Genomic DNA, 21149 nt, shown 5'->3' on the forward strand with positions numbered 1-21149 from the left:
TTGTTCCCGTGCTTGCCTTTGACTTACCCTCGTTTGTGTTAATAGGTTTACCTGGATCAGCCCTTTTGTGACCCCTGGACCCCGTGAGTGTGAGTGGGCTGCTTGTGTGGAGATTGTTTGGACAAGGAGCGGAGCAAGTGCGAAGAAGTGTGTTTCCCCAGCCTATTGATCCCCGGGACCCTGGTGTTTCCCCCCCTTCATGTGTACATAGCGCACCAGTGTGATTAATAAAGTATTGTTGAACCGTGCTTTCTCAGTCTGCGCCAGTCCGTTCCACCACCGTGACACTATCTGGGTTTATTTTTTATCAGCACAACAATGTAAACACAGTGTCAGCACAACTATGCCAAGTTCAAAGATGAGTTACAGATCAGTGTGGTGGTGACAATCAGTTCTTAGTCCACACCCTTGGAGTGTGACCCAAATACTTTTATGGAAGATAGCTTCAAGTAAAAATGATGTTATCACAATGTTTATTTACATTTTTAACAAATTAAAATTAAAACACAAGTACCTGCAGGTGGTGAGACTAACATGTTATTTTAACTGTATAAAAGCGCACAAAAAGGACAATTACAGTTATTTACGGTGTTGTTTTGTTTACAAGTTCATTTTTAAGCATTACAGCTGTCATCAGTTTGCAGTTATTATGAAACCCGTAAATCAATCCAAAATTTAATGTTAATATCAGTAATCAACCTACGCAGATGATGATTTAGTTTAATTAGACTCAACCCTTCTGTTGTTCTGTTTTTTATTTATTACCGTTTTTCACATCCATCACCTGCACATTTATATTAATCTACATCTAATAAATGCAGTAAACTGTATTGTTGGAGACAGGGACAGACCTGCTGACAGAAGCTGTCATAACTGTAATCTGTGCCAAACATCACATGGTTGATTAGCGTCCAAGTCTGGAAACATCTATGTGTCAGTATAAGGTCACACTCACAGCGCCACGTAGTGACTTGGCGATACACATTTGATGTACATGACATTTCATTTGACATATAAGTACTGTGTCTTCTTTGACGCAGCCTAGAGGAAGTAATAAGGAACTATTTTGTCCAACAGTCTGATTAGAAAACAGTCTCAATGCCAACAGGATATTCCCTCAGCTGCAGCATGCAGCACATCTCAACGGATTGAAAGGTGCAAGGCCCCTATAATTACTGCTCGCATTTTTAATTGCTATTATTATTATTGCTGCATGCAGTTTTATGCAGTATGAAATGTCACATTTCAAAAGCAGCAATGTTAATGCATGATTAGCACACCTTCCAGATGTGTAGCCAGTCTATTATTTTAGTTAAAGACACTCTGATGAACAAGCTAAACAATTTTTTAAAATTATTAATTGAAATGTATCATATTTATTTATTGTTTATTTGTACAGTTTAACTGTCAACAGCCATCTTAACGGTTAGCTAAATTGTTTTTCAATCTTCCACTGCAGAAGTTCCCTTTTCTTATTGTACTCAAAGAAATTCAAAGTAGAGATCTGAGAATGCATTACAGACCACAGAACAGCGTATGCCCTTCTGGTTAAGGTGTTGAATGATGTCGTAGATAAGCAGGAACGTCCATGGTAGACTTCAGGACTCAACTGACAAGCAGCAGCTCTAACAAATGATTTATGGTGAGATTGTGATGGTGTGTGACAACTCACATTAGTGGGGAGCTGAAAACGACCGATTGTGGTTCAGTGTAATATTCACTGTCTTTGTTGACTGTAACTAAACAATAACTAAAAATTAAGAAATAATTCACGAGGTTAACTTTCTCACCTTATGCACCCTGAGATCATACTGCTTTAAGCAAGCTTCAGCTTCTGTTAATGTTTTGTTAGAATATGTTTCATGCTCGTTGCCCTGCTTCTTACACAGGTTTACTTGTGCCGTTACTGGATCAGCATTAGTGTTGAAATGGCTGGTGCCGATTGTGCATTAAAAAAGAAGCCTGACCAATCTTTCATAAGGGGGACCATTTACATGAACAAAATAGCTGCATGACTGAGAGACGGGGAAGATGCAAAAAGCACAACACAGCATCTTTAAATCAGTTCGTCTTTGGATGGTGGATCAGTTTTGAATCACAGTTTTTGTTTAATTTGCTACCATGCTGTTTCACATTTTTCTGACTGCGATAGTTGCCAAGAACCGAAGTGTTTACAGCTGTCTGCAACACTTGAATTATAGGACAATCATGATTTATTGGGAAAAAATAAAAGTGAGTGACATTACATTATTACCTCTGAAACTAGAAGTTTCCAAGAAAGAAGACTGCTGATATGCTGGATGTATAAACTAGCAACTGTTAACATGAATTAACAAGCTAATACATGAAGATTTAATTTGATAATAATGTGCTAACACGTGTGTCTGAGTGTGACAGTTATATGCTCGATATAATTACAAAGAAAAAAATGACTGGCCTGATGCAGCTCAGGCTACAGAGAGCACGCAGTGAAAACAGGAGGAGTATTTGGGGTAAAGTTTCATTTACTTTTTTCAAATAATTGAAATCATCAAACAATATGCAAATAATTGGAGATGAAACAAGAATATAAAATTAGAAAATGAAAACACATTGAGAAATCTGCTTGAAACACGAACAAGGATAGCTTTCCTTTGTGTCAAACCAAACAGGAAACACAACTGAACACAATGTTCCCTCCGTCAGGTGCAAAAGGTGGTTTTTATTATTAACGGGCTGACGAGTGACAAGCGAGTCAGCGTGCAGCCGAGTGCAGATTTATCTACAAAAATGTTACACACATGCACACTTCCTGTCCCAGGTGCCTTATTGTAGATGCTGACTCATTACAAAACCCAGACTAGGAAAAGGGTCACGGCCCTGCAGCCAGTGTCTGTTTTACCTGGGTGAGCTGATTGACAGCAGAGATCAACTTAATAGATACTTGGCAGCATGTGTACATGATTCACACAAGCAGGTGTTGTCTGGGAAAGTTACAAAGTGCAATTTATCAGAGAGAGTCATTGTGGGAAGGTAGACACTAATTATGGCAAAGTTTGTTTGTGTGTCTGTGTATATGTGCATGTGTGAGAGAGCAGAATGGAAGTCGCACAACATTTCTCAGAGGCAGAAGAAAACTCAGTGGTTTGGTTAAGCAAACTGAGTGATAGTTGATAACTTTCAACTATCGAGTGGCAATGACAGCGCTAGGTTCAACTGTACTGGTACAGTGTACCCCCGAGAGGCAGACAAAATGGTTTTGGTCATTTTAATGAACGCGCCTTTTAAATAGCCGATGGATTAGCTTTGGTGTTTTGGTGTAATTAAGCCTGGGTTTGAAGTCTTGCAACTTAATAAATGATTAATGTTGTTTGCAAAAGCATTTTTAGTTATTAATGTATCCACCTACAGCAACTTCTTGTATCAGAAAATGTCTTGTTATTGCTACTAATTTGTCTTTCTGTAAAAAACATCACGTGCACAACAATGATGTAACAATTGTCATAATTGTCACACAATGGTGCAGTGGTTAACAATGTTGCCTCACAACAAGAAGGCCCTGGATTAAATCCACTGGCCAGCTGGTGCCTTTCTATGTGGAGTTTGCTTTCATGGTTACTCTGGCTTCCTCTGACAGGCCAAAGACGTGCATCTTAGGTTAACTGGTAATTCTGAATTGGCTGTAGGTGTGGATGTGAATGCTGGTCTCTGTGTGTTATTCCTGTGATAGCCTGATGACCTTTCCACGGATTACCCTACCTCTTGGCCTATCACAACTCACACAGACTCCAGTTTCCCACCATCAGGAACCAGATAAGTGGTTAAGAAAATGCAAGGTTGTGTATTGACAGTTCCAAATACTAAGGATACTACAGAAATATTTTTGGACTTTAAACAGGTCAGACTTTCACTGAGCTTGAAAAAATGTTCCAGCAGCTATGACAGAGCTCAGGAGCTCAAACTGAGGGCAGATGCTACAAAAGAGCTGATTTAACTGTAAAAAGTGTTTCTAATAGCTCACCTGTCTGAGGTGAGGAAAATAATTGTCATACGAGTGAACATGAGTGCAATGGACACTTTGGGGATTCCTATGTGGAGGGTTTGAAGCTGAGGCAACAAAACACATTAAGGACCAATTACATTCATGCAAGTCTAATGAATAACCTCTTATAGTATGACCTGCACCTCAGGTTTGTTTGAGTACTGGAAAAGCCAGAAGCTCAGAGTTCACTCTCTGTGCAAAAAGAAAGCCTTACTGTGAGTTTGAAGCTTCGTCTTGTTTGTTGTGTTTGAACACTCCCCTACTTTTATATCAACTGTAAGATTTCCAAACAAGCCTGGAGGCCTGTTAATGGCATTGTAGGCTTGCAAGCGTGTCCCTACATGTGTTCTGCTGTTGGCAGAGTGGGAAAGAGGAGGAAGAACTCCAGTTATTCTAGACTGTCAGTGTTTTCACATGAATCAATGATGACTATCTCAGTTGTTACTCTGTATTCATAAAGTGACAACAAAGCTAAAAACAAATCTGCTCTATTGCGCCATATGCTAGATACTGTGGTTGAACTTCCTGTTCAGTCAAATTAAGAGAGTGGTACAAAATGACAGGACTGTAGCATTACTTTACCTTAATGTATGGCCCCATATTGCAATATCGTGACTTTTAATTAAATAAAGCTCTGCCACTGAGTTAACCCAGTCACTGACATTACTTCTGCCTCCTGAGCAACTTAACCTCTGAACAAATATCTACAGCAAATAAAATTCAAATAATAGACTGCATGTATGCTTTACTGTCTGTTAAAGTTCAATGATAAGCTTTCCTTCATCGTCACTGCTGCTCGTGTCTTCTGTATACTCCTGGCAGCTCTGCACAGGCCTCACTCCACTGTTCAGACACTCAGCAGACTGGTAGCCATGAAGTGGGCCAGCCAAGTAAAAAGAATGATATTTGCTGGTAATGTCAGCTCTTCCAGAGTCACTGGCTGTAGTGTCATGCTTCTCGTCAGGTTCAGAGTATAGAAAAGGCTTGCATGGAGACCCAGTATCGTGATACATCTTTGATGGTTGGATGTCTCCTCTAGCTCCAGTAGCAACTCTACAAGCTTGAGAAACTTGATCGGTGTGTGTGGAGGGTAATGTCCCAACATTAGAGTTTTGGTGACCTGTTAAGTTGAACTTCTTACAGCTGCTTATTGTTGTGCTGCTGTTACCTGCAGTGCTATTTCCTTGTTGAATGGTCAGACTGACGCTGGTTTGCTTTTGGTCTGGGACTGAGAAAGTTTGTTGAATAGTGGGCTCAGTTCTTGAAAAAACATGTTGCGTTTGTGATAACTGAGCTCCTGCACTGATATGTCGACTTGAATTGAATTCAGGTAAGACCTGTGTTGGTTGGTTATGAGTGACACCGCTTTCCCAGTTGTGTTGCGAGTGATACGAGTGGTTTATTTCCAGAGGGAGTTTTGGAGAAGTGAAAAGGGTCGTCTGAATGCTGCACGCAGGTATGTTGAGATTACTCGATGTATTCAACACTTGCTGACAGCTCAGTTGGGGGTATTCAGACATTCCTGAGTGCGTCTGGGAAACATGCTGAAGGTGTTCCTCGGGTGGCCAAGGGTTTTTAAAGGAATCATTCTTGACCTTTTGATCTTCTTCCTTTTAATGAGAGAAAAATATGAGGAGTTTTATTTTTATAGCCACTGAACCCTCTCATTATCTTTCTGGATTACCCAAATACTGCACAGCTTAAGTCTTAGACCTCTTGCATACTCACCCCTCAAAGACAGCAGTTTCAGTCATCAGTCAGACTACAAAAGCACAATATAAGTGCTGGTTCAATTCCAAGAGTTCTTTTGTTCAGCACAGCCTACCCAAATGTATTTATTCATTTTAACCACTTCAGTCAACTGACCACAACTTATAACACATTCAGAAATTTAAAAACATGTCTAAGGTTGACTGCAGATATATACACATGATTTTTTAAATTATTTAATAAAATACAGGAATATAACTTCAATTAATTTTGATTCTGTAGCTCATAACATTTATTCAAACTTCAAAGTTTATTCAAACTTGGACAGAGAAGCATGTACATAAACAACTACCATGGTCAAGCACACACACAACTGTTGTAAAATGATCTTACAGGAAAATCCCGTTGTCGACATGGGCTAGTCTAGTATCCAGCCAGTGTATTAAGTATTTACAGCAATTTTTAGTTTCAATTTTTATGACCCAGCAGTGTTTGGATATTGATCTTCTCTGGATATACCACCCCCATTACCAGTATCACTCAAACCACTGAGCTTGTAGTGGTACTGCCGCAGTAATCCGAGGAACACTTGGGTATAAAAATAAAGAATGCATATAGAGAACGCTCCACCCAACTGAGGTGCAGTAGGGTGTTGTGAGTGAGAGGTCCTGGATGAATAAGTACAACACGATGGCCATAACTGGACAAACAAAGGCCAAGATAGCAATGCCAAGAACCAGTTAACATCACAAAGGCAGACATACAATGAAGAGGTGGACAGCACTAGGATCTGACACGATCCATTCTGGCTGAACACGCTAACAGCACTCTATGATTACCTGGCAGCACAAATAAATGGGCTGATAACAGCAAGTACTCATCCAGACTGGCTAACATGGGCCAGAACAATTCTGATCACATAGGATCAACACAAGACACCATCAAACTACGGACAGATTAACTTCCTCTGCACAACATGGATGCTCCTCTCAGGCATCATAATAACCAACCGGAGTGCGCACATGGGTGAGTGCATAAGCATAGCTCAGAAGGGCATTGGAAATAACACCGGAGAGTCAAAGCATCAACTACCGGTGGATAGAGCTGCACACCAGAACTTTAAGACCAGCAGACCAACCTGAGCACCACATGGACTGACTAGAAGAAAGTCTTTAACTCAATGCTCCGAACATGGATACTGGACGTGGCTAATAGTGCACTTATAACATTCATTGGGAACTCAGTGGGATTGTGGAACACTAGAGAGGCCAGCTCCAAGACAGTCGCACAAGTCATCACCAAGTGCAGAATATACCCATGCGATGGAGTGTCTGTACTGCTGTTCAGGATATGGATCGACCCCCTGAACCAGTTCCTCACTACCAGTGGATACAGATATAGATTCAGGAGTGGACTGACCATCAGCCACATCCTGTCCCTGCTGGATATCAAGCTGTATGCCAGGCACAAGCAACACATCAACTGACTGATCCACCTCACCAAGATTTACAGCAAGGACATAGACATGTCATTTTGATTGGATAAGTGTGGCCAAATGGTTGCAAAAAGAGGAAAGATCTAGACTGAATGTCAGAAGGTAGAATAGCCAAGATACAGGAAAGCTACAAGTACCTGGGTTTTCCACAGACCAATAAGAATCATGGCGAACATGTCTGTGAAGGTTCTCAGTCATCCAGGTCATCATAGTCTAAGGAGCTTGGAAAGAGAAGCGTCTGGACTTCTTCAAGTTTCCTTGAAGACTTTTCACGTCTCATCCAAGAAGCTTCTTCAGTTCTAAGAGCAATTGGTGGAGAGTCCCAGATTTAAGCCCCTAAGGGGGTCATGGACTCCCTATCTTTACACCAGGCGCCTTAACACCCACTCACATCCTGGGCTATTTGACCTCAGTAAGTCACATGTTGGGCTAGCTTTCACAATGGGTTCACTTGGGGACACTCCCATAGGGAAGAAGCTTTTCGGATTCAAGGTGAAATGTCTTGAAGGAAACTTAAAGAATTCCAGATGCTTTTCTTTCCAAGCTCCTTAGACCATGGCAAACATGCAAAAAGGGCAGCCACAGCCAAATTCCTCCAGAAGGCAAGGGAGATGCTGAGAAGCCATCAATACATACACCCTCCTGGTCATCAGATATATAATAATAAGCTAGCCAAAAGACGACACTGATAATTCATAAATCCCCAACACCCTTTGCACCACATGCTGGACATGCAGCTGTAACACTTTCTGGAACATCTGTATCAACATTACTGCACTCAACATTCACTGATACCAACACACTTTGATTTGTAATTGTATTGCCTGGAGCCAACTTAATACAAATGAGGAGTGAACAACCTAATTGCTAAAGAATACCGTGCATTGCTTTTTACATAGACAAGGAATGTGAAGTGAGATGACTGTCGTTGTGATTCGACCCTGTACAAATACATTTGAACTGAAACTTAATTGAATGAAAATGGTGGATCTTGTTGACATTTTGCATAAAGGTTGATGTGACCCACTTCTAAATACTATTGAATTTGATAGAGAACTGTTGTGACAAACACTCTTCTTTATAATAAGACTTGAAGTTCGAAATCCAGAAGTATTACTGCCATAAAAAACTCTTGTAATTGCTGTCAGCTGCCTAATTCTAGTATTAACATACTGCGGAATTGAATTTATTGCTGTTGCTTCAAGTGCAAATGCCCCATAAATTCTCACAAAATATTTGCCCCTGTGTGTGGCTTGGTAGTATACACTTTTTTGTTCAGTATATTTATAAATCTTTTTTTTTCTTGCACCACTCTCTTCTGTGTTGTGACACATCTTGGGAGGTTTTATATTTATGGTGCTGCAAATATTTCATAAGAATGAAAGAACACAAATTCTGGCTTGGCTGTTGTGCTTTTGTTGGTAAATGTGTTAAAAAATGAAAAACAATCATGTGATGTAACAACCCAGTGTGCCTCAAACCTGCTTTTATATGATCCCCAAATAAGGACGGCCTTATTGCACCAGGGATTTGTGGCAAACTTTTAGTAGATAAAGAATAAATTAAAATTAAAATTAAAAATACAAAGTATTGCAAAAGACTGCTGGATTGGAAAGGATTGTGCACAGTGTGAGTGTTTTTAGTGTGTAGATTTGGGTGGTGAGTTTGTTTTGAGAGGGTTTATATTCAAACAGCAGAGGAAGAATCACCTACCTCACGCTCTTTGGTAAAATAAGAATACAGCAATAATAAGTAAATAAACAAGTATCCAAAATAATGTTTGGTACAGAACAAGAACAAGCTTTGTTCATGTGTCTGAGTCAATGTGGGAAAGGCTGTTTGCCTTTGCAGATTACCCACATATATATATAACAATGGTGAACTGTCGTATTAAACATTAAATAATGAGGTCATACAAATAGGAGCACTGTTAGTGAAGTTACTTGAAAAAAGTAATTAGTTACTAAATACTGGTTACTTCTCCAAAAAGTAATTCCGTTACTTTACGGATTACTTATTTTCAAAAGCAAGTAATTACTTAGTTACTTTTTAAAAACTTGATGCACAACCTGAATAAGTAATAAAGCAACAGACCTTTCAGCCCAATTCTATTTTTTCTGCGTAATCCATCATATAAAACTGAATCAAATGAAAAAGTCTCTTTTTAAAACTTGTTTTATTAGTTTTAATCTTTTAACTTGCACATTGCATCAACAAAAAAATGTAATTATATGCAAGAAGAAATTCTTTAACATTTAAACCTATTTCCTGCATATTCCATCATATAAAATAAAATAAAGTTTTGTGTTTACACTCACTCTTTCAAATAGATGCAAGTAAAACACAGCAAAAAATAAATCAAAGATTCAGCAGCACTGAGTCCTGTGACTCTTAAATCTGTTGTCACCTGTTTAGCAGGAGTGGGGCGGGTGGAGGTTTGCCCGGTGCCACAGTGGTCATGTCAGTGGGAGGATCCGGGGGTTTCTCTGTGAATGTCACATTCCCGTGGCAGCGTGCTCGGAGCTCGCTCAGATTTGAAGTTTCATTTTTCACTGTAGAAAGATATTTTCTTCCCACACAGAGTGAACAGCGGACACTAATGTTTTTGGCACTTTTTACAGACTCAAACTTAAAGTAATGTCAGTACTTCCAAGCTTTAAACGCTGCATGGTCGTACTCTCTCCTGCACTCCATATTATCCCTTGTTGATCTGCACACGTCTGTTGCTGCCACAGACGTCGAACGCTCGTACGTCATTGTCATGAGACACTCTTGCAAACAAAATCACGGTTTAGTAACGCAGCATGCTTATGGGAAAGTAACAGTAATCTAATTACTTTTTTTGCAATAGTAACCCCTTACTTTACTTGTTACTTGAAAAACATTACAGTAACGCGTTACTGCACATGTGTTTATGTAAATCTTATAAACTAAAAACATCCCATTTCTATTATGTCAGTGACAACATTCCTTACATGGTCTTCTTCATCATAATCATCATTTATCCTCACAAAGAAAAGCAGTGATACAACAACAAATTTTAAAACAGCCCATCTTGAAATATTAGAGAAGCCAGCTCCATGAGCCTTTAACCACTGCCCCTGTCTGAGGAAGTAACAAGGCTACTGTAGAAGTGCAGCCTCAGCAGCTGATGGATTTAGAACCAGCTCTACAGTGGCTGAGGTGGCGATAGAACAGGTAAGATAAACTGATTATATCATTATCAATGCTATGATTTATCAATATTGTACCTACCCTATAAGAGTTTTGCATAGACGAATGTAATGAGACTAATAATCCAAGTCATGGTGTTTTCATTATTCTGTCTAAAGGGACTAAAACCAGTGTAGCTAAAGCCAGAGAGATGAGCTCCTGGGGATACGTTATATTAACCTCTTACCTCAACTGATCTAGCATTAGGCTTTTGTTTTAGACACGTGTTAAACAGGACATGTTTGAAGAATAAGATTCGGTATTTAAATGAAGTCTGATGATTTGTTTTGGAATTTCTGCAATTCCAGATTTTTCAGCCGGGTGTTCCAAACAGACTGAGGGTCTCTAAAACTAAATCCTAATCCTGACTCTACATTTGAAATGAGAGATGTTAAGAGCTTAATAACCTTGCAGCAAAGTGCAAATTAGAGAGAATACAGTGGGGTCAACTCCAGGACTGTTAAATTCTGATTTGATCCTTGTCATCTTATTTTCCTAACTCATTGTGCATGCTGGTGACGGCTGGAGAGAAAGGTTAGTGATAGCTGTGCTGTTTGCGATCTCTAACTGTAACTTCCTGCTTCCTCTCTCCGTCTTGTGTTACGTGGTTTTATACTTTTATGTTTTTCTTTTTCTGTTTGGATGTTTTTCATTTGTCTATTTTCCAGCCTGGCTTTTTTCCTAAGAGCTTGAATTAATTAACTAATCCAATAAAACTGACTCAACTTTAGAAGTCTAAACATTCAAATTCTCCTGAGTTTGAATTTGATAGAGTTTTTATTTCCTTTGCAGACAAGTCTTTTATATGTTAACTCTTAAACATTCAGTTCCAAAATGCAGGTCATCAGGTACGTTTTTTAGAAGCAAGAGTACGGTACATTTCAATAAAATCTCATGCATTTTGCTATTAGCGTTTCATTTTTGGAAAACTGTAAATTTTATATAAAACTTGGATGTTGGAGGTTAAGCGGCTCTGAGGCTTTGCTTTTGTTGTGTTGTAATTGTTCTTGTAAATCAGCATGTGTGTTGTAAACACTAAGACCATATGAAAAAAAGAACTGTATAGTAAACACGGATCCTGATTAGATGCACTCTCTCTCACCTCTGCGTTTGATAAAACTGTGGATCTGCAGTCTGACTCGGCCTTCCCCCACAGTCCTGGAGCTTTGTCTGCTTTGATTCCTCTGTTCTCCTCCTCTCCCGTCACCCCACTGTCACCTCGCTCTCCCAGGCATTGGTGGTTTTTCTCTTCAGCCCCTTGGCTCTGCTTCTGCTTCCAGTCTGTGCTGTCTGGCTGCCCGGGAGTCCTTACATGTTCCTGCATCTGCAGCTCCTTCTGGGCTGCACACCTCGCCAGGGAGGCTCCCTCCATAAGCCCTCCAGGAAGAAAAACAAATGAAAAAGCAGTTGTTTTCTTTAGGAACTGAATCCACAGTTTTACTGCTTATCAGTCATTCTGCATTTTTTTCAAGCAGTAGTCAGCCACACATGAACACTGAAGCGGATTTCGTTCACTGTAATTCTTCATATTATTCATGCTGGTTGTTGAAAGAAGCTTTTACTCTGATCTTCCTTCTGGTAGGTATTTAAGTTTATCTGGAGCACACATGAGGCTTCACGATTTGTTCCCTTTTACTTATACTACACAAAAAATGCACAACAAAACATTCTCAAACATTCTTCTTCGACAGGTCAGAAGGAACCTAATTTGCAGATACTGTTCTGGCTGCATGCGAATCAGCCACATTAACAGATTTTTTTTTTTATTAAAAAACAAGTTATATAAAACCAGGTGAACATAAAGAGGTCCCTGTTCAACATGAAGGGGAAGAGGAAGGGTTACAGCAAGTGAAAGCTGGTTCATAAGGGCACCTGAGATTTTACGATGTGAGAAGAAGCATAAATGTGGAAACCAAAGCTGTTTATTCCAGCTAAGTAAAAGCAATAAAACAAGAATTCACTGGGCGATAAAAAGATATTTTTCCAGTGGGCGTGCCCATTCTTGTGCCACACACAGATAAATGTGCACATCTGTTATATGCATTGTTTTTAACCTGGCAAGCTCTGTGGTCCACAGCTACCTTTTTTATCAGTGCCACTAGCCTGGTAGAGATGATAACAAACTACAGGAAAATCCTATTAGCGGTAAACAGATGCAGACAGCTACCATGTGTCCGAACCTCTGTGTCAGCGATACAGGACAGGTACAAACCCCTTTACCCAGGAGGCAGTAGCTGGAGGTCAGTGAGTGGCAGGCATTTTGTTTATCCTCTGCTCTCTGGGGTGACCTTTAACCCTGTAGCTGTCTGAAATCTCTCAGTCCTTTCATTTAAAAAGCAGGAAAGTATGTGATCCATGCTGCGATGGTGATCAAATGACACTTTCAAACACTGTGGGACACACACGAGTTCTGCATGAAAGCCTGAGAACAGCTCACACGTCACAGCGGAAAAGGACAAAGATGATCAAAAACTGAAGCCATATCATGTTCTGCCACAGAAACATTTCCAGATGAAACTCCACTGGCTTGTTTTCCCTACAATTCAAATCCCTGCTCGCCTAAACATTTGATTCCCAGTAAGTTGTAGGTTTGGGTAATTGTGCGAGCACAGATGAGAGCTCCATATTGCAAATCTGTGAATCTTTAGTGCCACCTAGTGTTGAAAGAGAAAAAATGCAAAAAATGCAATAAAGCATGCGTATTTTCTAGTATTTGTATTTCAGTTCACCTTGTTTTAAAACAATTTGTCAGTTTAAGACTATGTAGACTATACATAACAGAATGAAGTGGAATATTTTAACAGAATCTTAATTAAATATGACTGTCAAATAAAACATACTAGTTATACTGTATCTTAATGCTAGATGTTTATCATTTACTGAGTGTATATCTGTCAGCTAACCTATATTTTGAATTTAATATTGACTGACATGTCAGTGTCAGCACATTACTTTAAGTTGACTTTAAAGAGATGGGGACAGGTGCAGTTTGGGGACAGCAGGCACTCCTTTCTCATTCCATGTTGTATTTAAATCCACTGTACTGCAGTGCGGAGCCAAAAATGATGTCATATTCCTAAACTGCACTGTAGGAAGCAATAATAACATATATGTTAAGTAATACATTTAAATAGTGAATTGTACCTGCTGTCTGGCTCTGAATCCTTGCACACACAGATGTGTTGTCTTTGCATCTGTCCACCTGGATGTTCGAGGACGCTGAAGCAAAGTGAGTCGGTCTTTTTTCTGAGTGGCATGAGCTGATTACATCCTGTGATCCATGAGGGGTGATGTCCAATAAAATTTTGGAATCACCTACAGATCCGACTCTGTCACATCCCATGTTTGTATCTTTGGATGGATTCAAAGTCTCAGATATTGTGGGCTCCACTTGATTACTGCAGTAGATGGATGCTTGTGGGTTTGGCTGTCCCACAGCTTTGCTTTTATTGACAGAAAGTGAAGAGACCGACCCAGAGTCTTTATCAGAGCATGCGGGAGAGGGAGAATGGCTGCAGTGCTCTCCACTTTCTAACCTGCTGCCTTTGTATTCGGAGGCTTTGCCCTTAGTTTTCATTATGCTGACATTACATGAGTCGCCCTGATTATTAAGCTTATGTTGGCCTTCTTTGCACAGCAGTTCACTTTTCAAGTTATTCTGATTTTCTGTGCTGGAACAGGGAGAGCTCCTGCTGAGCTTGTGTTGGCCAGAGAGAGCTTGCAAGACGGTTGCACCTTGGCTGACCCTCCGATCCAGCAAAACCTGCTCCTCAGCACAGCGGTTCAGAGAGAGAGTCTGTTCCTCCACTGAAGTTTGTCTTCTTCCTGACTTTACACCTCCAAGCGGAGCAGGAGTTGACATTACATCACCCGCAGTGCTCTGAGTCTCTGTGACCATGTTTACATGACTGTTTTTGTGTGGGTGTAGTGGCGGAGGGAGAGATTCAGCTGATGCTGCAGCCTGAGTGGAAGTGCTTTGCTGAGCCAGGTGGGAACTTGGCTCTGCTTTCCCAAATTGCAAAGGCACAGAAGTCCTTATTCTCTCAGTGGTAAGTGCAGGGAAAGACTCATTTTTGTCCATTTGTTGTCTGGGTTGTGCACTCTCTTTTGCCTCACTGTTGCTTTCAGCAGCAAAAAAGCCCAGAGTTTTGCTTTGGACACCTTCTAAGGTCCCACCTTCAGCGTCCTGTCTCTGGGAGACACTGGTACCCGATAGACGCTCTATCTGGGGTTCGATGAGGGCTAACTGCTCATCAGATATGATCTGGAGGCAGATCTGGAGGTCTGCTGTGTGCACATGGAACACGTTCTGAGCAGCTGGCTGTACCTGGTCAAACGGTACAATGTGACAAGGCACCACTGGGGTGTTTGTGCTAACGTGTGGTACGCTAACAGGATTCAGCAGGTTTGATTGTGCTGAGAGTTGTATGTGAGAGAGTGGAGGGTTAGACTGATCATATGACGCAGCTTTAATGGCAGTGGCAGATGTCTGACTGCTCGCTGTGGTTACGGTAAGTGTAGCAACAGCAGGTGCAACAGGTCTGGGTTGCTGTGCAGACGTGGTACATTTCGAAGGCTGGATCAAAGTGCTGCATAATCCTGCCTGATAATCTTGCAGGCAGCTTGTGGTTATTGTGGTTGCTGCAAATTGTTTGTGCACTACAGCTACGCTACCTGGCAAATTCTGACTGAGTCGTGATGTTGCAGCATGACAAACTGTTGAGACAAGCTGGTCCTGTGCGGCGCTGAAAGCATTCGTCTTCTTAAGATCACAAGTTAGCCCCAGCTGTGAAGCTGTGGGGTCTTTGCAGTTCTTTACACTCGTTGTGACCGAGGTCACGCTGCGCTCGATGTGAAGAGATGACAGAACTGAGGTGAAAGTGTGGGCTTCAGTTCCTGGTGGTTTATCCACAACTTGTGGTGAAAAAGTTAAATCAGGTTCAGCAACATTGGGTAACTTGAGTTGGTACTTGGGCAGGAAGCTGTTCTTTGCAGCAGGGGGACTAGAAGCAGTTGCTGAGGTGCTAACAGAGGTTGTGTTTGCATTGATTATGCCCGACTTGAATAGAGGCCCTTTGAGCGGAGTATGTTGTGGATTGTTGTTAAGATTGATGTAAGTGAGGTTCGCTTCCTGCTGAGTGACAGAGGGTGTGGGATGAGCAAGCATTGTGTTTGGGTCAGTCTCCATCTGCAGAGGGCAAATTATTTTGTCATCAGTTCTCAGCTTTTTCCTGTCTGAAGGAATATGGGCTCCGCACAGCTGCGATGTGGAAACACTATGTTTTTTGTCTTCACTCATCAGTCTCCCAGCTTCTGGTCTGTTCACACAGTCTGTTTTGTGACTAACCAGTGAGCCGATAGAAGGTAATGGCAGTACTGACAAAGACAGATTCCTCCTGAGTGGAGCTTTGAGAGCGAGGCATGATGAATTAAGCGAGTTAGTTTGTAGATTAAAATCCACAGCAGGGACAAAGGAGAGATTGGCAGGAGGGCCAACTGTGGTACCGTTGCTTGTCGAACCTGTTGTCGTTACTGCCAGCGGTGCCCTTTTCTGCAGACCCTGAACAAGCTCATGCTCAGGGTTTGCTGAACATTTCCTGCCTTTGATAACACTGTTATCGCTACTTTTCTCAGCATTGTATAGCTTTTTAAATGTTCCACCCCCGTACATGTACCACTTGTTGTAGGCGAACTTCTGCGCTTTCTTCCTCCGGAACTTTCTGTTGCTCGGTTCTCCACAAATGTCACCGCCATCCCCGTCACAACTGAGGCTGCTGCTCCACGCCTCCTCCACAGATGAATTCCTGATGAGACCGTCTGTTGCGTGGTTGCAGTCTACGGCTGTCTGCCGGACCAGTGGGCGGTGGGTGGATGATTGCTGGTTCGCAGGCTTGATCGCGAAACCTGTTGGGTTGATCTGGCCAGAGCTTCCCCTTCGGACTAGCGTTACATAATCCCTCTGATTGGAGGAGGTTGGGCTGCTTCTCTCGGGCTGCAGGAGGGTGACACTGAAGGGGAGGGAATTGCTGCGAGTCAAGGGGGCATGGTCCATGGTGGAGGAGCGCTGAGTGGGCACAGAACTGTAAATCCCTGGCTTCTTGTTTCTTTGTGACAAAACATTCTGAGTCTGACCTAATTTCATGTCAAAGTGAAACGAATCCTTGTACGTGTATGGCATGGGAAGGTCGATGCTTCCCTGCTTTGATAAAACGGTCTTCCGTGGCCTCACATTCTCCAGCTGTTTGTCCTCCACAACAGCTGTATTATCTGATATCAGCTTAGATATGCGCTCCTCTAGGGCCTTCTGCTCCTGCTCCCTGGCAGAGTCTTTGGACTCCTGTCTGCTGTGATCTGATTCTGTAGGTGTGCGCCTGGTGGCGGGTTCTTCAAGATGCTCTTTGGTAGATTCTGCGACTGAATCCATACTGTGATCGAGCAAAACACTGCCAGGGCTTGGATAGTGGTCACTAGTCTCGCTGAAGCCAGAGTCTGTGCTCTCGTGACTCTGCGATTTCCCTCTTGACACTGAGCTTTCCCACTGTTTGGAAAACAGCGTGGCCTCTTGTCTCTGAAGGGGAAGGTGTCTACTAACACTCGGTGGAAGCTTTTCACTTTCCTTTATTACTGTTTCGCTTCCATTTGGTTTTGAGTTTTGAACTGTGAGGCTCAGCTCGTTGTCTTCCTGCACACAGCGTTGTGTCTTCACAGAGCAGACCTTTGGAGTACTGGCTGGACCGGTGCTTTCAGCAGCAGATAGTGAGGAGTCCTTCTCTGTGCTGCCTGGCTCTTCGACGCATTCCTCCAGAGACAAACTGGAAGTGCAAGTCTCTCTTGAGCCAGACATGCTGTCTAAGCTGCTCTGCTCTGACTCCAGTGAAAGGCGTGCATGTGCCTGGGTACGTCTGTGTTTGTAGAGGTTGCTCTGAGTCTTAAATGAAACTCCACAAGTGGTGCAGGGGTAGGGCCGCTCCCCCGTGTGGCAGCGCAGATGCTTCTCCAGCACGCTGGGCTTCATGCAGTCCCGTCCGCAGTGAGGACACACGTGCTTTCCTGCAGACTTGGGTTTGGCTGCGGGAGCAGCAGCTGCCAGGCTCAATCCCGGCTGAGACTGCAACCCACCAGCAATATGGAGCGTGAGGATGGGAAATGTCTCCTTGGTGTAGAGCGGCGGCATGCCCAGATGGAGTGTGGCTGCTTCTGGAGCAGCTGCAGGCGGCTGAGGGTAAGGCTGCGCGGGCAGCGCAGGCACTGTGTGGATGTAAACAGCCGTCAGGGGAGCCTGGACATCCATCCTTTTCTCTGCCTGCGCTGTGACGGAGCTGATGTGCACTGGAGCACTCGCCAATCCTGGCTTGCCAGTCTCCATGGTAACACTGCTGCTGTCGTGATGTACCAGTGGCAGGTCTCTAATTACCTGTAAGATAAGAACAGTTTGCATTAGACCTCCGTTTTGCGTTAGATTAAAAGGGGGCAGGAATTTTGCTACATCTCACTTAAAGAGGAAAATGTGAGTACTCTTGGAGTATGTTTTGTTCTTTAACTGGTGACCAGCCCCAAGAAATGAGCACAGTACTGATGACAGATATGCAATATTCTCCAGGACAGATGGCTAATAAAGCAATTAATCCAGTCTGGATTTTGCCTGATAAAAATCCAGGGAGATGTGTTTTGCAATGTAAAAAAAAAAATGAAAACACACTTGGTTCTGAGTAATATCATTGTGATAATGAGCAATAATATCCACAGTGGGAGCAAAGGCATTTCAAGCTCTCCTTTTTCATTTCAGTGGCAGGTTAAGATGTGCACTGCGTGTGGAAATGTTAGTCGAAACCATGGAGAGAACTGTGCACATACGCGCATGTAGTATCACAGTGGTGTGTGTGTGTGTGTCTGTGTGTTGGGGCGGGCTTTTATCTCGCCAAATCAAGTATGTCTGCTGGCATTAGCTGTTACCTCTGTCACCAGTTTGCATCAATTATAAGGCAAACCTTTGATGTTCAGAGTATCATGTGGCAGCGTTCGGTCCTGACTGACTGTCATATTGGTGCAATAATCAGATCAAATCAAATCAAAGGGGAGCTGTGCATTAGAGTGAGAAAATTTCATTTCCTGTTGCTGTGATGGTGATTTTGCATAATTCACCCACAGAAGTACAGTTGGCACTCGACACGTTCTTTTGTTGGTTGTACAGCATGAGCACACCCACGTCAGAGACTTTTTCTGGTGCTGTGAACTGAGGAAAGTTGGTCTCTGTTCACATTCGGCTGAGTGAGCGAAGAGCCCCTTGTGAGTGTGTCTTACTTTTACAACATTATTCATGGAGCTCGACCCTCCTGCTGTAATGTGCTTTCACTTCCTTACCGTTATGTAAATATGTCATATGGTGCACATGCTGCAACTTCATGTAGGAAGAGAAATGAAGGTAGCTTTCATTCTATAAGCACGCTTAGTCTAAGTGAGAGATAAAGGTTAGGGTTTAGTGAGCATCCACCTTTCTCATATCTGGAACACCAAGTGGAAAAGCTTGCAACAGCCGACTTAAAACTTGAAGAGTAACAACTTGTAATTTTTGGATATTTCTGTATTTATTATGATGTGTCAAAAAAAAAAATTAAATTCCAGCCCTAACCCTGGATGGGTTGTTACTGACCAAATGGTTGTTAAGAGGTTAAAGATGTGTGAGTTAGTTTTAAGAAGAAGTTGCGCTGTGCTGCAACACCAGCCTGTGCTTGCACTAAGAACAAAACATCACAAAAATCTCTCGACATGGGGACATAAAGAAGACGTATTAAATGTTTCTGTGGAACGTGAAAATGTCATTTCCAGTTATGGATGTGACTTTATAAAATGAAAGTTTGAAAAGAGGAAATATCTGACAGTGCTGCCAGCCATCATAGTGTTTAGGTAAGAACAGCACTGCCAGAAACCAGAACTTAGTGTGTTTAACTAGGTCAAAACTCAGGCGCAACAATTGAGAGAAGAAAAAACAGCAGAAGACAATAAAGCAGAAGTCACTTACCGTCTCGCTTTGCACTCCAATCACTGATAATTATCCAGTCTAAACAGCCGTTCACAGTGAACCGGCCCATCCTCTGTGTACCTGCTCCTTTCGTGTTGCTCTGCCATCTAGCACCTCTCCAATCTGATCTTCTCTCATGGCTCTTTGACATGAACTGCTTCTTGTCACGAGGAAGCGGAAGAAATGCAAATGAGAGAGAAGATGCACTCTGAAAGTGGTGAGGCAGAGAGGAGGGGAGTGAGGGAAGGAGAAGGGCTGGCTGGGTGTGTGTGTGTGTGACTGTCAAACAAAGACTTCCGGAGGACAAGTTGAAAACATAGATTATACAGAAAGAGATCAGCGGGAGTGAATGAGCGGTGAGGCCCTAAGCACAGATGGAAGGATACGAGGCTAACACAGTTGGACAGAAAAAAAAAAGTGAAAGCAACGGGCTAGGACAGAGGAAGTGCAGTGACAAAGGCAAGCTTACCTTCAGCGGCTGAATGACTGACTTTACCGTCAACAGTTTGAGGCAGTACCTGACTCCTGGTTCACTTATATGCTCGCTGCCCCCCACCTACTTCCTCCCACACATCGTATTTCATACACCCACATACACAAGGGTGCAGCAAAGCTAATGTTGATGTGGCTGCTTGGCTGCACGTGTGCTGCTCTCACTCTCTCAAGCATAGAACAAATGGATGAGTTGTGAGAGGTTGGAGTGAATTTCCCTCCTCCAACAACAGCCCCCGTCAGACAGCATGTATTATTGTGCAGAAGTACATGAGTTCACATGCACGTGCTTGTAAAGCAATGTTCGTTTATCCCATTTGGACTCACATAGGTTTGCTCCATATATTGTTACTGGTTTGGTGAGACTGACTGCATGTTAAGAGACAGATTGTTGACTGTATTGATCTGTTTCAGACAGAAAATAGTGAGGACAAGGAGTTATTTTTGGCAGTAGCTCTCCTTAGCTTGAACCAGAGTACACTGGCAAAGATAGAATGTGGTGGGTTTGTTCTCAAACAATGCAGTGGAAAACAAGGAGAAATATCTAATGGTGAAATTTTCTACCATCGTTAAAGACTCAGACAACAAGCAACACATTAGATCATAGCTCTTTTCCTGTGGCTACACACCTACCCTTCAAATTCCCACATGTGTATGGAAGACTAACAATGCCAAAAGTATGACTCAACGCATGCATCCTTAATTTCTATTAATTTTCATTTGAGATGCATCACTTTTATACATTTATTTATTTATATTTATTTCTGCATTTCGAATAATTAATTTCAGGGTTGGTGACAAAATGCATTGCAGGTGGCTTCACACTACTGTACCTATGCTAACAGCAAGAAAATGTCGTTACCATAGCTACGGCACCAGATGATGGAGATGGACACGTACTACATTTTAAAGGAGCAGTCCAACAAGATGTTAACACAGCCTTCAGTATGCCCACACTCCCTAACAAAGCTGATATGACAGTGGCAGACTACGGACCAGTCATCATTTGGATCCAATCAAACATTTGACCTAACAATAAATGATTTATACTTTTTAACATTAGTATTTATTTACATACATATATTGCCTTAAAAATGTTAATGGCAAGCTTATGTGTTCACACTGTACATGCAAGTATTTACTAGTTCTGCCAGTGCTCTGCAACTGGGCTAACCACAAAAAACATGGGTAAAAAAGAG

General features: G+C 42.1%; 1 protein-coding gene across 4 annotated transcripts; it reads right to left on the reverse strand.

Moving 5' to 3' along the window:
• Positions 1-282: 282 nt before the first annotated feature.
• On the reverse strand, positions 283-20609 carry znf831 (zinc finger protein 831). Of its 4 annotated transcripts, XM_084927416.1 has the most exons (5): positions 19928-20609; positions 19459-19666; positions 13584-17853; positions 11542-11816; positions 283-5631 (listed from the first exon to the last, which is right to left on the reverse strand). In XM_084927416.1, the coding sequence occupies exons 3-5, from the start codon at positions 17803-17805 to the stop codon at positions 4777-4779; spliced, it is 5352 nt and encodes a 1783-aa protein (XP_084783542.1). In that variant the 5' UTR covers positions 17806-17853; positions 19459-19666; positions 19928-20609; the 3' UTR covers positions 283-4776. The 4 variants fall into 4 exon arrangements, with proteins under 4 accessions (XP_084783542.1, XP_084783543.1, XP_084783541.1 ...); XM_084927417.1 differs by lacking the exon at positions 19459-19666; XM_084927415.1 differs by having other exon boundaries at positions 19459-20609.
• Between the last annotated feature and the right edge of the window lie 540 nt (positions 20610-21149).

Source organism: Perissodus microlepis, chromosome 5 (genome assembly GCF_051167445.1).
Source record: "Perissodus microlepis isolate ML-2025 ecotype Zambia chromosome 5, ASM5116744v1, whole genome shotgun sequence".
Classification (NCBI taxonomy): Eukaryota; Metazoa; Chordata; class Actinopteri; order Cichliformes; family Cichlidae; genus Perissodus; species Perissodus microlepis.